The following is a 12,401-nucleotide window of genomic DNA, read 5'->3' as shown; positions in this document are numbered from 1 at the left end:
GCTACCTTGACTTCTAAGAGATGCCTAGCCTGTTATAAGAGGCAGACTAATTTTAGATGATCCACACCTCTGCCTTTTCTCCCACTGGAGTCAATAGTTTCATAGACAGTGTGTTGCTTAAGAGGAGAATAAGAGTGTATTCATAGCAACACAGTAAGAACTTGAGATCTCAAACTATTTGGTTCATTATTAGTCAACATAATTGGCTTGCTGTAGAATTAATGCATTTAAAGTTTATACTGGCCTACACAATAGTTATGCTGAAAACATACACAAATTGAAATAATCCAGAAGGATGAAAACATACAATTTAGCTTTCTCCCAACAAAGAATACAGCCAGGCTTCAAAATATTCGAGTTCGTCACACATGAACGATATCTACACATCAACAATATCATGAAGAAATCAGAAATGTTTCGATTGCTGACACTCACCTTTTCATCAATCATTTCAATACCCATTCCATCCATTTTTTGACTACTGATCCCCAGAAGAACTCCAGTTGTTCTAGTTGTGCGGAATTCAAATTCTACAAGAAGGTCCAATCCCACTTTGAATCCACCAACTGTAAAATGAAGATTTTAAATATTGTGGATTAGAGTATGGGGATTGTTAATTCAAACGTGTGCAATGCATGACTTTTTATTAGATTTCAATTAAAATGCTAGCTAATTCTAATGAGGGCTGTAAGTTTCCGATCTTGCCTGGCCTATCTTCCACCATTGTGTCCTGTAACACACTCCATAGTTATTGCTTCTTTTCTGGCCTGCCTTCCCTCCTGGAATGTATGTTCTATGAGATCAGGGGCATTGTCTATACTTTTCACCATTTTATCCCTGTGCTTACTAAAGTGTCTGGCACATCATGACGGTTTAATATGTATTATTTGAATAAATGGATACACACTGAGATTGACTCAAAGAATCTCACTGTCAGGTATTATTATCTTAGAAGTCTCTCAGTTGGGTTAAGAAAAACATTTCAGTGATTTTTCAGTAAAATTTTAGTGGGGCACACTAAATGGTGCCATAATCATCTGAAAGGGTTCAAAAGTTGCCACACATTTTATTAATACAGAGAGAAACTGTAAATACAATGTTGATGGGAAGTTTCTGGGACATAAGTAGACTTATCTTGTTCATCCAGTTAATTCTTTTCTCTATGATTTTCCATATTTGACTCTTTGATTTCTTTAAATCTTTGAGCAAGTATTTAAGATATGCCTCTTAGGAACAAAGTGATCTGTTAAGATCTGTCTAGACCACGGAAACTGAATTGAGTATCAGGGAACTACTCAGGGGAATTTTCTCCAAGTCTTCTATTTATTAGTCAAGAAATAAATGCTATGTGTAGCCACAGCTATCTCCAATGAAGGATGGTAGCTGTTATGTGAAAGACTTTTGTTCTACTGAGAACCTCGATGGGTTTGGATTGGCAAAGGTGGGTTCATAGCAGATTTTAACAATAAAAGCTAGCCAGTTGTGCCTGGGAAACATAGTGACACCCATTCTGTAAATAAAAAAAAAAAAAAAAAAAAGGGTAGAAGAAGCTGAATTGTTCTGCAAAATAAAACCAAAAGGGAGAAGTAAGGAGAAGAGAGGAAGGACATGAGGAAGTTCGGCTGAGGACAGAAAGAATGAAGAGGTCAATACAAAGTCCCAGTGACTGGGTCGGTGGAAAAACATTTAAGAACAAAGATGTCAAAGGTTAAGATGAATTGTATGTTTTCCAGTGAAGTGATCTCTTCTGACCACCCAAGTCTTATGTAAATTGTATTACACTGTGTGTTCAGGGGATGGCAAGGGCCATTAGAAACAGAGGAAGTGGGTAATTTTCTGGTTTGGTCTGATCCAGAATTATAAGAGCCCAGGCAGGATGGCAAGTCAATCCATTAACTGCAGAAGCTGAAGCTGAAACTCATCACAAAATTTGACATTGAAATGGGCAAAGACTTCTTGAGTAATAACACCACAAGCACAGGCAACCAAAGCAAAAATAGACAAATGGGACCATATCAAGTTAAAAAGCTTCTGCACAGCAAAGGAAACTATCAACAAAGTGAAGTGACAACCCACAGAATGGGAGAACATATTTGCAAACTACCCATCTGAGAAGTGATTAATAACCAGAATATAAAAGGAACTCAAACAATTCTACAGGGAAAAAAAAATCTAATAATCCTATTTAAAAATGGGTACAAGATTTGGATACACATTTCTCAAAAGAAGATATTCAGATGGCAAACAGGTATATGAAAAGGTGCTCAACTGATCATCAGATCATCATGCTCAACATGATGCTCAACATGATGATCAGTGCATCACTGATCATCAGAGAAATGCAAATCAAAACTACAATGAGCTATTATCTCACCCAAGTTAAAATGGCTTTTATCCAAAAGATAGGCAATATAACAAATGCTGACGAGGATGTAGAGAAAATGCTGACGAGGATGTACACTGTTGGTGGGAATGTGAACTAGTGCAACTGCTATGGAGAACAGTTTGGAGGTTCCTCAGAACACTAAAAATAGAGCTACCATATGATCCATCAATTCCACTCTTAGATATATACTCAAAAGAATATCGAAGAGATATCTGCACTCCTATGTTTATTGCAGCACTATTTACAATAGCCAAGATTTGGAAGCCACCTGTGTGTCCATCAGCAGATGAATGGATAAAGAAAATGTGGTACATATATATAATGGATATGAATAAGCCATAAAAAAGAATGAGATCCTGTCATTTGCAAGAACATGGGTGGTTCTCGAGGTCATTATATTAAGTAAAATAAGCCAGGCACACAAAGGCAAACATCACATGTTCTCACTTATCTGTGGGAGCTAAAAATGAAAGCAATTGAACTCATGGAGATAGAAATTAGAAGGATAGTTACCAGAGGTTGGGAAGGTTAGTGGCAGGGAGGAGTAGGGATGGTTAATGATACAAAATAGTTTGAATGAATAAGAGTTAGTATTTCCTAGCACAAGTGTAACTACAGTTAAAAAAAATTAATTGTACATTTTAAATTAACTAAAAGAGTATAATCAGATTGTTTGAAACATAAAGAATACATGTTTGAGGTGATGGATACCCCATTTACCCTGATATGATTATTATGCATTGCATGCCTATATCAAAATATCTCAGGTAACCCATAAATATATACAGCCACTGTGTACCCACAAAAATTAAAAATCAAAGGATTAAAAAATTATTATGTAGAGGTTATTTCCTATTTCTTTTTCCTAGCTGTACCTTCATGACCAGTGATATAAAACCATACTGGAAATGTTCATTGGAAATGGAGTGGAGAAAGCCAGAAATGATGCCAGCCATCGTCACCATCAACAAGAAACGGACACGGGTGTGCATTGTGTGTATGGGTATGTGTTGAAGGGGAGGAGATTATGAAATACAGCCTTGCAGGGAATTGAAAAGAAGAAAAAAAACATATCTCCAGAAACTGGAAGGTAGGAAAACAACATAGTATAAACATATGAGTGTTCTTGCAAAATTATTTATTTTGCTGTTCTTAATCTCCAGTGAAGGAGATGGAATAAATTCTCTAAATAGACCTTTACTTTATTTCTTCTATTAATTCTTATCAGGATCAGATACATGAATTTTTAAGAAGCATTTTTGAAATTACTTCCATAAGTTTATTTTTGGCTTAAATAAAGGATACTAGTTTAGGACTCTGGGAACTTTTATTATTTGGTACTAGCAAGAAGTTAGTATTTGTATCCAGTTAATAATCAACAGGAAGGAAATGAAAGAGCCTTACCTGCTTTGGCAAAACCTGTTCCATCAAAATATGTTCCCCTCTGAGCATTTGCAAAACATGTCCCGATATGGAAGCTGGAGGTGGGCTCTTCCAGATCAGCAGGGGCCTCTGCCATGTGGAGATTCCTGATGCAGCCGTCAATGCTATAGGTCACCTAAACGTTCAGATCAGAAGAAACAAATGTCAAGTTTTAGCAGAACTTTGCCTTTACGTAGAATACAATCATTTGCGGGGTGCTCTATGTGTGTGGTTATTGGCCAGTTGTCTTAGGGTAGGACATCCCCCAAAGCTGCCTGGGTTCTCTATTACCATCAGGCTTCCTGGCATGGATGCAGAAAATCCTGTGTTGTGCTTCTCAACTCAGATGTATCTATCCTGGAATATGACTGTTCTCATAGTCTAAATACTGCACACTATGTCTCCATTGGTTTGACAGAGCTATGGGCCCCATGTGGGTATCATAAGTTTTAATTGGTCTCTTATGTTCCTGATTTTATGTTTCTATTAATAGTTTATTAAACTTACTATATACACATTTTGTCATAGCCTATGTTCAATTTCTATTTGAAAAGGTAATTAGGTTTGGTTCAGTGCTTCTTCCTTTTGAATATCTAATGAAAGCAGCAGACCCTCCCCTAAGAAAATGCAAATATGCATAAAACTTGAAAGTTTGCATAAAACATCGGGGATTCAAGGAATTTAGAAGTAACTCAATCACACTCTGGTCCATTATATTTTATCTGTTTTTAGAATTCAAGTGAATTGCTTTTACCAGTGTCACTTCAGAGACTTTTGTTTTTGATAGACCTAAAAAGCATATCCAATAGCTATGAAAGGAAAGTAATACTGATCATCCACAAGAGAAGCCAAATGCTGAGAATTACAACTATAATGGGTGATTGTCTTTGATGAGTGAGCAAATCTACATTATCATGTGTTCTAATTTGAGTACAGAAATGTATCACATTTGTATCTAGTGTGTTCTCTAAAAGCACGAATCAATCCCCTATGCTTCTCTCAGAGTAACACTTTCCAAAGCAAACTAGGACACATGGTCTGATAAAAAAATTATTTGGTGAATATTGATTTACAAAACTGTGAGGGCTTTAAATTCTGAATCCAAAATTGGATAACTGTACTCTAACTACTGCATCTCTCAATATTTGCTAAATCTCTATGCCTGAACACCATGAATACATACCATCATTTTCATCTTTCAGTGCTTTTTATATGCCTGCTACTCTTCCAATCACTTTATTTTTATTTATTTATTTGTTTTTTGAGACAGGGTCTTGCTGTGTCGCCCAGGCTGGAATGCAGTGGTGCTATTACAGCTCACTGCAACCTCTGCCCCTCGGGTTCAAGTGATTCTCGTGCCTCAGCCCCCGAACTAGCTGGGACTACAGGCACATACCACCACACCTGGCTAATTTTTTGTATTTTTAGTAGAGACAGGGTTTTTGGCCAGGCTGGTCTTGAACTCCTGGTCTCAAGGGATCTGCCTGCCTTGGCCTCCCAAAGTGCTGAGATTACAGGTGTGAACCACCACGCCCAACTCAATCATTTAATCTTTATGCAATCCTTTGTGTTTAGTATTATCATTACCCTATTTTGCAAAAGAGAATTCTTTGTTAAAAAAGATTAACTTGCTCCAAAACACACAGCTAGTCAATAGTTAAATAGGTATTCAAACCAAGAGAGTCTGGCTCCAGAATCCCCACTCAGTGTTCCGTGGCATTGTCTCTCATAAGCTAATCTAAAAAACCTTCTGTCCGCCGGGCACGGTGGCTCACGCCTGTAATCCCAGCACTTTGGGAGGCCGAGGTAGGCGGATCATGAGGTCAAGAGATGGAGACCATCCTGGCTAACACGGTGAAACCCCATCTCTATTAAAAGTACAAAAAATTATCCGGGCGTGAGCCAAGATCGCGTCACTGCACTCCAGCCTGGGTGACAAAGCGAGACTCCGTCTCAAAAAAAAAAACAACAAAAAAAAACCCTGTCCCTTTTCAGAAAAGATAACTTCCTACTCACCTATCAGCTTTCATGGGCCCATGTGACCTAATAAATCAAAATATATCAATAAATGAATCAGTCATATATTTAGGTAATAAAGAAGAAATTAGATATTTACTGGACCAATTCTTCGGGTAGTGTAGTTGATGGGTAACCCACCAACATACAGCATTCCCACAACATCCAGGATGTCAGCTTTTCTGGGACTAATGGTTCTGTTGGAGGCCCCATCTACATAAAGAATTCCTTCTTGCTTACTTCTCATTATCTTAATCTACAAAAAAGAAAGAGGTCATTAATGCCAATCCTGAACAAATTTCAAATATGCAGAGTATAAGACATAAGGACTTTAACAATGTTACCAAGAAAAATTGAAACAATGTACACAGTGCTTAGTATGTGCTAAGCCCATTATATATGGGAAAGTTAAACCCATTTTACAGAATATCTCAAATTCTGTCTTTTCCATGACTACTATCACCAAAAGAATACCGAATTTTCCTGGGTCAGTTTTAGGTTGAAGTCTCTTCAGGAGTTTCCCAAGTGTGGATATGTGTTGAGAGGGAGGAATGTTGTAAGGAAGCCTGCAGACTAATAGCACTTTCATGAATTAAGTGCAGCAAAATTCATGTACAGTTTTAAAAGTGCCTTAGTTTGATTGAGCAAGGAGCCTGGGCTCCCAACACGATTTCAGATACGCTACGTCCCTTTGCCTAACAGGCCCTTCTTGTGTACAATTAGAGAAAGAGTGGCACAAATAGGCTGCACTTCTTTCTGCAGAAACTGATTAGTACAAAGTCAGGGAGGAAGACAGAGAACTGACTGAGGCTGAAATTAGGGTGGTGGAGCGAATCATCTTCTGAGACAGAATGAAATAAGGGGTGTAAAGACTGGCTGGAGTATAAAAATCTTGAGTCTGAATTTAGGTAAAGGAGCATGAAAGCCTGTAAAATGCTAAAGTACCATGATGGTTTAAAAATTAGTCTGGGTCAGGATTAGAGTAATTTAACTCTTCATTTTACATATATTTATTCTGGTTTGGGAAGTAATTTTAAAAAACCATCAAAAATAAAATCCATTTTTAATTTGACTAATTATAGTATTTAAGTCCCTTTCTTAATCCCAGCCTCATTGTGGTTCAACGATATGTCTTTTTCTCAAGTGTCATATTTATTATTCTATTAGCTAGAGATGGAAGAAATCTTAATGAGAGCTCCTTCATTTGGATCCATATTTGCTAGTCATAAGCTCCCAGCAAAAATGAAGATTCTTTTTCTTATTTCCATGATAACAAATTGGTTGGCTTTGCGTTTTTTAAGGTTTTTTGACTTTCTAGAATATGACAAGTCCAAGTATGTTAACATTAACCAAATCTAACATCTAATAATATCGTACTCTGAAAATTAAAAATTTTATTGGTCTACCTAGGGAAGCTTTACTTCATAGGCTATCGCAGGTGCAGAGACAAATGTTGAGATTTTGTTTTAATCAGGCAGTATATTATCTATTTGCAGTCATGCCAAAGAGGACAGTAAGCTGGCAAACGAGCCTTCTGTGCCCATAATAGTACCAGTTTCTGGGTGTAAGGCCAACGTTTTTAAAATTGTTCCAAATAACTGTCAGTAGAAATGATACCTTAGAGCCCTTTAAGCACGATAAGCCAGAGATTCCTGGATTCCTGGTTTTCACAGACCAGTGTGTGGTTAGGTGGGGAGCCTTGGGACCCATTTTAGTGTTGCCAACTTTTGCTTTTGGCAAATACTATTTCATAATAGAAAGGCCTTTTAGCCACCATAAAAATGCTATAATATAATCTCAGAATAAATATTATTCCTTCAGATCGAATACATCGAGCTTTATGATGAACACACTCTGTTGTTCTACGTTTCTCACTTAGAGCAGTGGAAATGTCTTCAGCCGCCTGGTCTCAGTTTATGGGTAGAGGTTTGAGAACCACAGCCATATAGCAGTGATGGAACCATGATGAAGCATGTCAGTGGTCAAATGTAAACCTACACAGGTCTGAGCACATTTTCCAAGATTGTAGTAGTTGTATATGGCACTCATTTTATTTTTAGCTTCTGCCAGAGTCAGTGTCTGCCCTGGCAAAATATACTGGCACCAGGAGAATGCTGATGGCTGCCACTCACTAATTTCCTTAGGGTACTGCCAATATCCAGGGGACTATTACCTTGTGCCACTGGCCATCATTGATTTTGGTGGGGATCATGGTGTTGGTGTCCCCACTCCCCAAGTCATAGCTGAAGTAGGGCAATCCATTTCTCAGCTGAACTGTGGCAAAATCAGCATGATTGATGCGAGCCATGTAAAAAAGCAAGCCAGATTCAGCTTCGGTTCTTACTTCCAACTCAATTGTGAGACTGTGAAACAAAAGCATGCAAAGTCAAATAGAAAAATAAGAGCATTCTCATGCTAAAATAGAGCGGTATCAGATCATGGCTGCATTTTCATAAAGGAGAGTAAAACCTTCTCAGAGATGAGGAATGTCCTGGACTACTGATTTCCTACATTGGGCTCCTCAGGCTCAAATAACATTCTATTCTCTACTGTACTCAGTAAATTAAAAGAAAAGCTAGCTTCATTAATTAATAAGTGTAGTAGATTAAACTTAATTAAACACGAATACTCAGTTCTTCATTTATCAGTTCTTTCCCAGTGTCTCAGGATGATACATACCGGTTTTTAACTTTGGTGTCATCAAATGCAATTGCAATGTGACTGTTTCTTGAAAGCCCGAACTGCTTGCTCCCCATCAAAAGAGCTGGTTCTGATTCTGCAGCACAAGGACCCTGTAAAATACCCAGGAGAGAAAGACAAGAGATTATGGACTGTTCTTTAAAAAGGTAATGATGCTGTCTAATTGTTTCTTACATATTAGAGTAATTCTTTAAGAATAAAAACTGTACATTATTCATCTCTGTAGTCTACTGCATAGTAAGTACTTATTATCAAGTGCTCAGTGAGTGTGAATCAGTTTTCTTATATCACACCCTTGAATTGCTAAAGGAATGTGCTCAGACATATGTATTGATTAATTCATAGTTTCATTATCCTCTAAAAATTTATTTATATTTCTGAGAAAACTGGAATTTCCCTTTCATTTTTCCTTCACGTATGAAGAGTTCTATTCTTAGAAGATCGAACAGTGAAAATGACAAGCTAGCCGCTTGGGTTATAACAGTAGAAAAATGTGTTTTTTTTCTTGCCCTCCCCATTTCCATCTCCCACTATATTACTTTTTCTTGAAAATTATCAGTCCACTAGAAGGTTTCCATGAATTTAGACTTTCAAGATGGTGTATCTAAACCTGCACGTCAGCCCATTCAGGCCCTTGCCAGTTGCTAGGCAACCCAGCACATTTTAAAAATGTAACCCACCATACACCATTTCAACTGCCACTGTTCAAAGATCAGCTTCCCAGGGTGCTGAAGGGGGAGAGCTAGGTGCGGGGCTGTGCCGTCACATGGTTTAATGCTCTGCTGTCACCATCTTGAAATTCTTAATAATTTTTCAATGAGGGGTCCTGCATTTTCAGTTTTGCACTGGGGCTTGCAAAGCATACAGCGGTCCTGGCTAAGTAGATCACATTTGGCTACCATAACACACAGCTCCATAAATAATCAAGGCTCCTTAAATTACCAAAGCCACAATTCCTTTCCCTGTTCTCTATTTTCACAAGATAGCTCGATATACAGGCTGCTTAGGAAGGCTCTTAGAACACGCAGTACATGAGAAAATAACCTGCACACTCTCACCAACACATCTGTTTTTAAGATCTGCACTTAATAGCTCTGGCTGGGCCACTGCCCCAGTGAGTGCTGACTCAGCAGAGGTTCTCAAGCAGCCCAAGGCAGGCTTTTGATGCACAGTGTTCTTCCCAAAGGGTGTACCTCAGAGATGACTCATCAGCACACAGGACATTTTTACTTGATGAGGAAAAGCCTTGTTCTCTTTTCTCTTGATCTTAGTCAAACGAAGCACTCTGCCACAGCAGGTAAAAGGCTTTAAGTGTTTTGAAACACTATAAAATTGGTCTTCATGGAAGTATTTCCCTTCTTGCTTCCCAGGAGATGGTCAGTTATAAAGAGCAGACTGGCCGAAATTCACACAGCTATGCAAAACCCCGTGGGCAGGACAGGAAAATGCTATTCATTCGCACAGTTGAATGGCCTCTTTTAGAGTCAGCATGTGGCACCTTTCTTATTACGCTGCCTGCAAAAAGAGCCCGAATGGAGACGCTTCGGTAGCTTAAGATCTCAGTCATGAATACTCCTATTAATAGAATTGGGGTCTTTTATCAACCTCTCACGATACTTCCCGGACGGAGGACCATCTCGACAAACATGCGGAGCCTGCGGTCTTCCTCAGAAATTGCTAAGAGAATCCTATCTGCTGTGAGTCCACTGGGGACAGAATTTCACTGAAACATCTTTACACCCTCAGCTCTGAAAACTGAGGGATTAAAATCGTGAATGGATGCTGAGGAATTAGGAAACAATTACATGTAGCTCAAAAGAGAACCACCAGTGGGTTATGTCCATGTTATTGCGGTTACAGTCACTTGTCTAATTCCTATATGTAAATGTTAATATAACTTCTCTATTAAAATTAAAACAAATTTCAAGGTGGCAGTTGTACACTGCTGGTAGCAGCTGTATGTTGTGGGGGACTTTTTGATTGCTGGTAGACTGGACAGGTGTATCCAAAACTGGTCCCGAGCTAAGCAGCAGATTTTTGTTTGTTTTTGTTTTGTTGTTGTGTCGTCGTACACTATCAGATTTTCTAGATGGACAAGGCACTGGTCAAGTCATTTTAGAAAAAAACCTTTGACCAGAAAAGGACAAGGACTTTGTCAAAGTTCTTTTAAGAGTCATTGCAGGACACACCCGATTGAAATTTAGGAAGAACAGCACCTCCTGGATTAGATCCTCCATTTCTGCAACGGGCAGCCCTGGAGAAGCAGGCAGAAGCAGTGCTTAATAAAATGGTGTTCTCAGATGAGCCAATGTTACGGAATAGTTGTACCAAACTGACACTGTAACATGTAACCTCAAAGTTTAAAGCCATTATGGTGTATAGCCCTTTGTTTTTAAGGACATCCAAGGTGATGTTTACTATCATTGATTTGCAACAGGATGGATGTTGTTTTAATAAAACTTCTATCACCTTCCTTTATTAAACTGGTAGTTGGAAAAGGACTGAGAAGTGCTGGTGTGAGAGGGTTTTTATACATGTGTACCTCAGGATTTAAATGGGACAAAAATTCCCCACCCTCTAATTTGACAGCGTTTTGTACAAATCTAGATCTCCCCCTTGCTTGGTTAAAGGATGTCTTCCTTGCATCACTTTTCCTGGGGTAAACTGAAACCAAGTCTGATGGGCATGGAGGCTCATGTTTGTAATCCCAGCATTTGGAAAGCCGAGGCAGGAAGACCACTTGAGGCTAGTAGTTTGAGACCAGCCTGGGCAACAAAGTGAGGACCCCTGCCCCGCTCTGTCTCTCCAAAAGAACAACAACAACAACAACAAAAATTAAAAAAAATAAAAAATTAGCCAGGCATGTTGTTGCATGCTGAAAGCCCCAGCTACTTGGGAGGCTAGGGCAGGAGAATTGCTTGAGTCCAGGAGTTCAAGGTTAGAGTGAATTACGATTGCATCACTGCACTCCAGCCTGGACAATAAAGCAAGAACCTGTCTCAAAAAGAAAAAAACACGATGGAATCAGGGCAGCACCAGTTTATTGGTTTGCCCGGTGTTGCTTCCTCTTCTCTTCCTTCTGCCTCATGTTCCACAGTGGGTGGAGCTGCTCATTCAGCAGCTCAAGCTTCCTTTTTCCTTCTAGAATGTTAAAGGGGGAACAAGTGAGATGGAACAGACACTGCCCCGTGCTTTGCTCAGAAATAAAATGATCTTGTCATTAAGGATGTTTTCAACTCTGCTTGCCATTAAAATCTAAGCTAAGACAAAAGGGTAAGAGAAAAGATCTAATGAGGTAATTTTAAGGAACTTTTAAAGAATGGTCATTGCAAGATGAATCATCCTTTTCTAAGCTAGTGTATACTTGAAGGCATCCTCATCTCTACGGACATGATGCTTTGCCTGTGTTGTTTTGGACACACTAATCTCTCAAATGTGTTAAAACAAGAATAATAATAAAAAAAAAATTCACGGTCTCAGTAGAGGCTCATCAATCTCAACGTGTTACAATTCTGCCACCTTGTGGGGACTTTTTAAAGTACTAGAAATAGATAATGGTGAAAATGGGGTATGAAAGGAGGACAGATATGCTTGTTTTTCATTTGCCTTTGCTTGGTAGGTTACAGGTTGTAGGCAGACAGGACGTGGCTGGGGAGTCTAGCGTGGTGGTGCACCTGTTGATTATATCAGTGACGTGGTTGGGAATAATTATGGAGGAAGCCATGCTTCCCAAAGCCTTGTTTACGGAAGTAGATAGTGCACCAAATTAGTAATGGGGCCAAAACGTTTTCACCCTCACAGTGTCACTTGTTTAACTTCAGGTCAGAATAAAGCAATGGTCGTTTCTATCTGCAGATTGGTGGCTGACATTTGGAAA

The 12,401-nt window shown here is 38.9% G+C and overlaps 1 protein-coding gene across 8 annotated transcripts in view; it reads right to left on the bottom strand.

Annotated features, from left to right (window-relative positions):
- The window catches only part of LAMA2 (laminin subunit alpha 2), a 611,630-nt gene that overhangs the window by 3,684 nt on the left and 595,545 nt on the right, over positions 1–12,401 (bottom strand). For all 8 annotated transcript variants that reach the window (XM_065543374.2, XM_065543379.2, XM_065543380.2 and 5 more), the window contains 5 exons: positions 8,504–8,616; positions 7,998–8,187; positions 5,925–6,080; positions 3,791–3,944; positions 436–566 (listed from right to left, as the gene is read on the bottom strand). In XM_065543374.2, the coding sequence (XP_065399446.1) occupies positions 436–566; positions 3,791–3,944; positions 5,925–6,080; positions 7,998–8,187; positions 8,504–8,616 (744 nt within the window). The remainder of the gene's footprint in view (positions 1–435; positions 567–3,790; positions 3,945–5,924; positions 6,081–7,997; positions 8,188–8,503; positions 8,617–12,401) is intronic.

The sequence above is a fragment of the Macaca fascicularis genome, chromosome 4 (genome assembly GCF_037993035.2).
Source record: "Macaca fascicularis isolate 582-1 chromosome 4, T2T-MFA8v1.1".
Lineage (NCBI taxonomy): Eukaryota > Metazoa > Chordata > Mammalia > Primates > Cercopithecidae > Macaca > Macaca fascicularis.
Note: the sequence above shows the minus strand (reverse complement) of the source record. Positions and strands in the feature narration are given on the sequence as shown.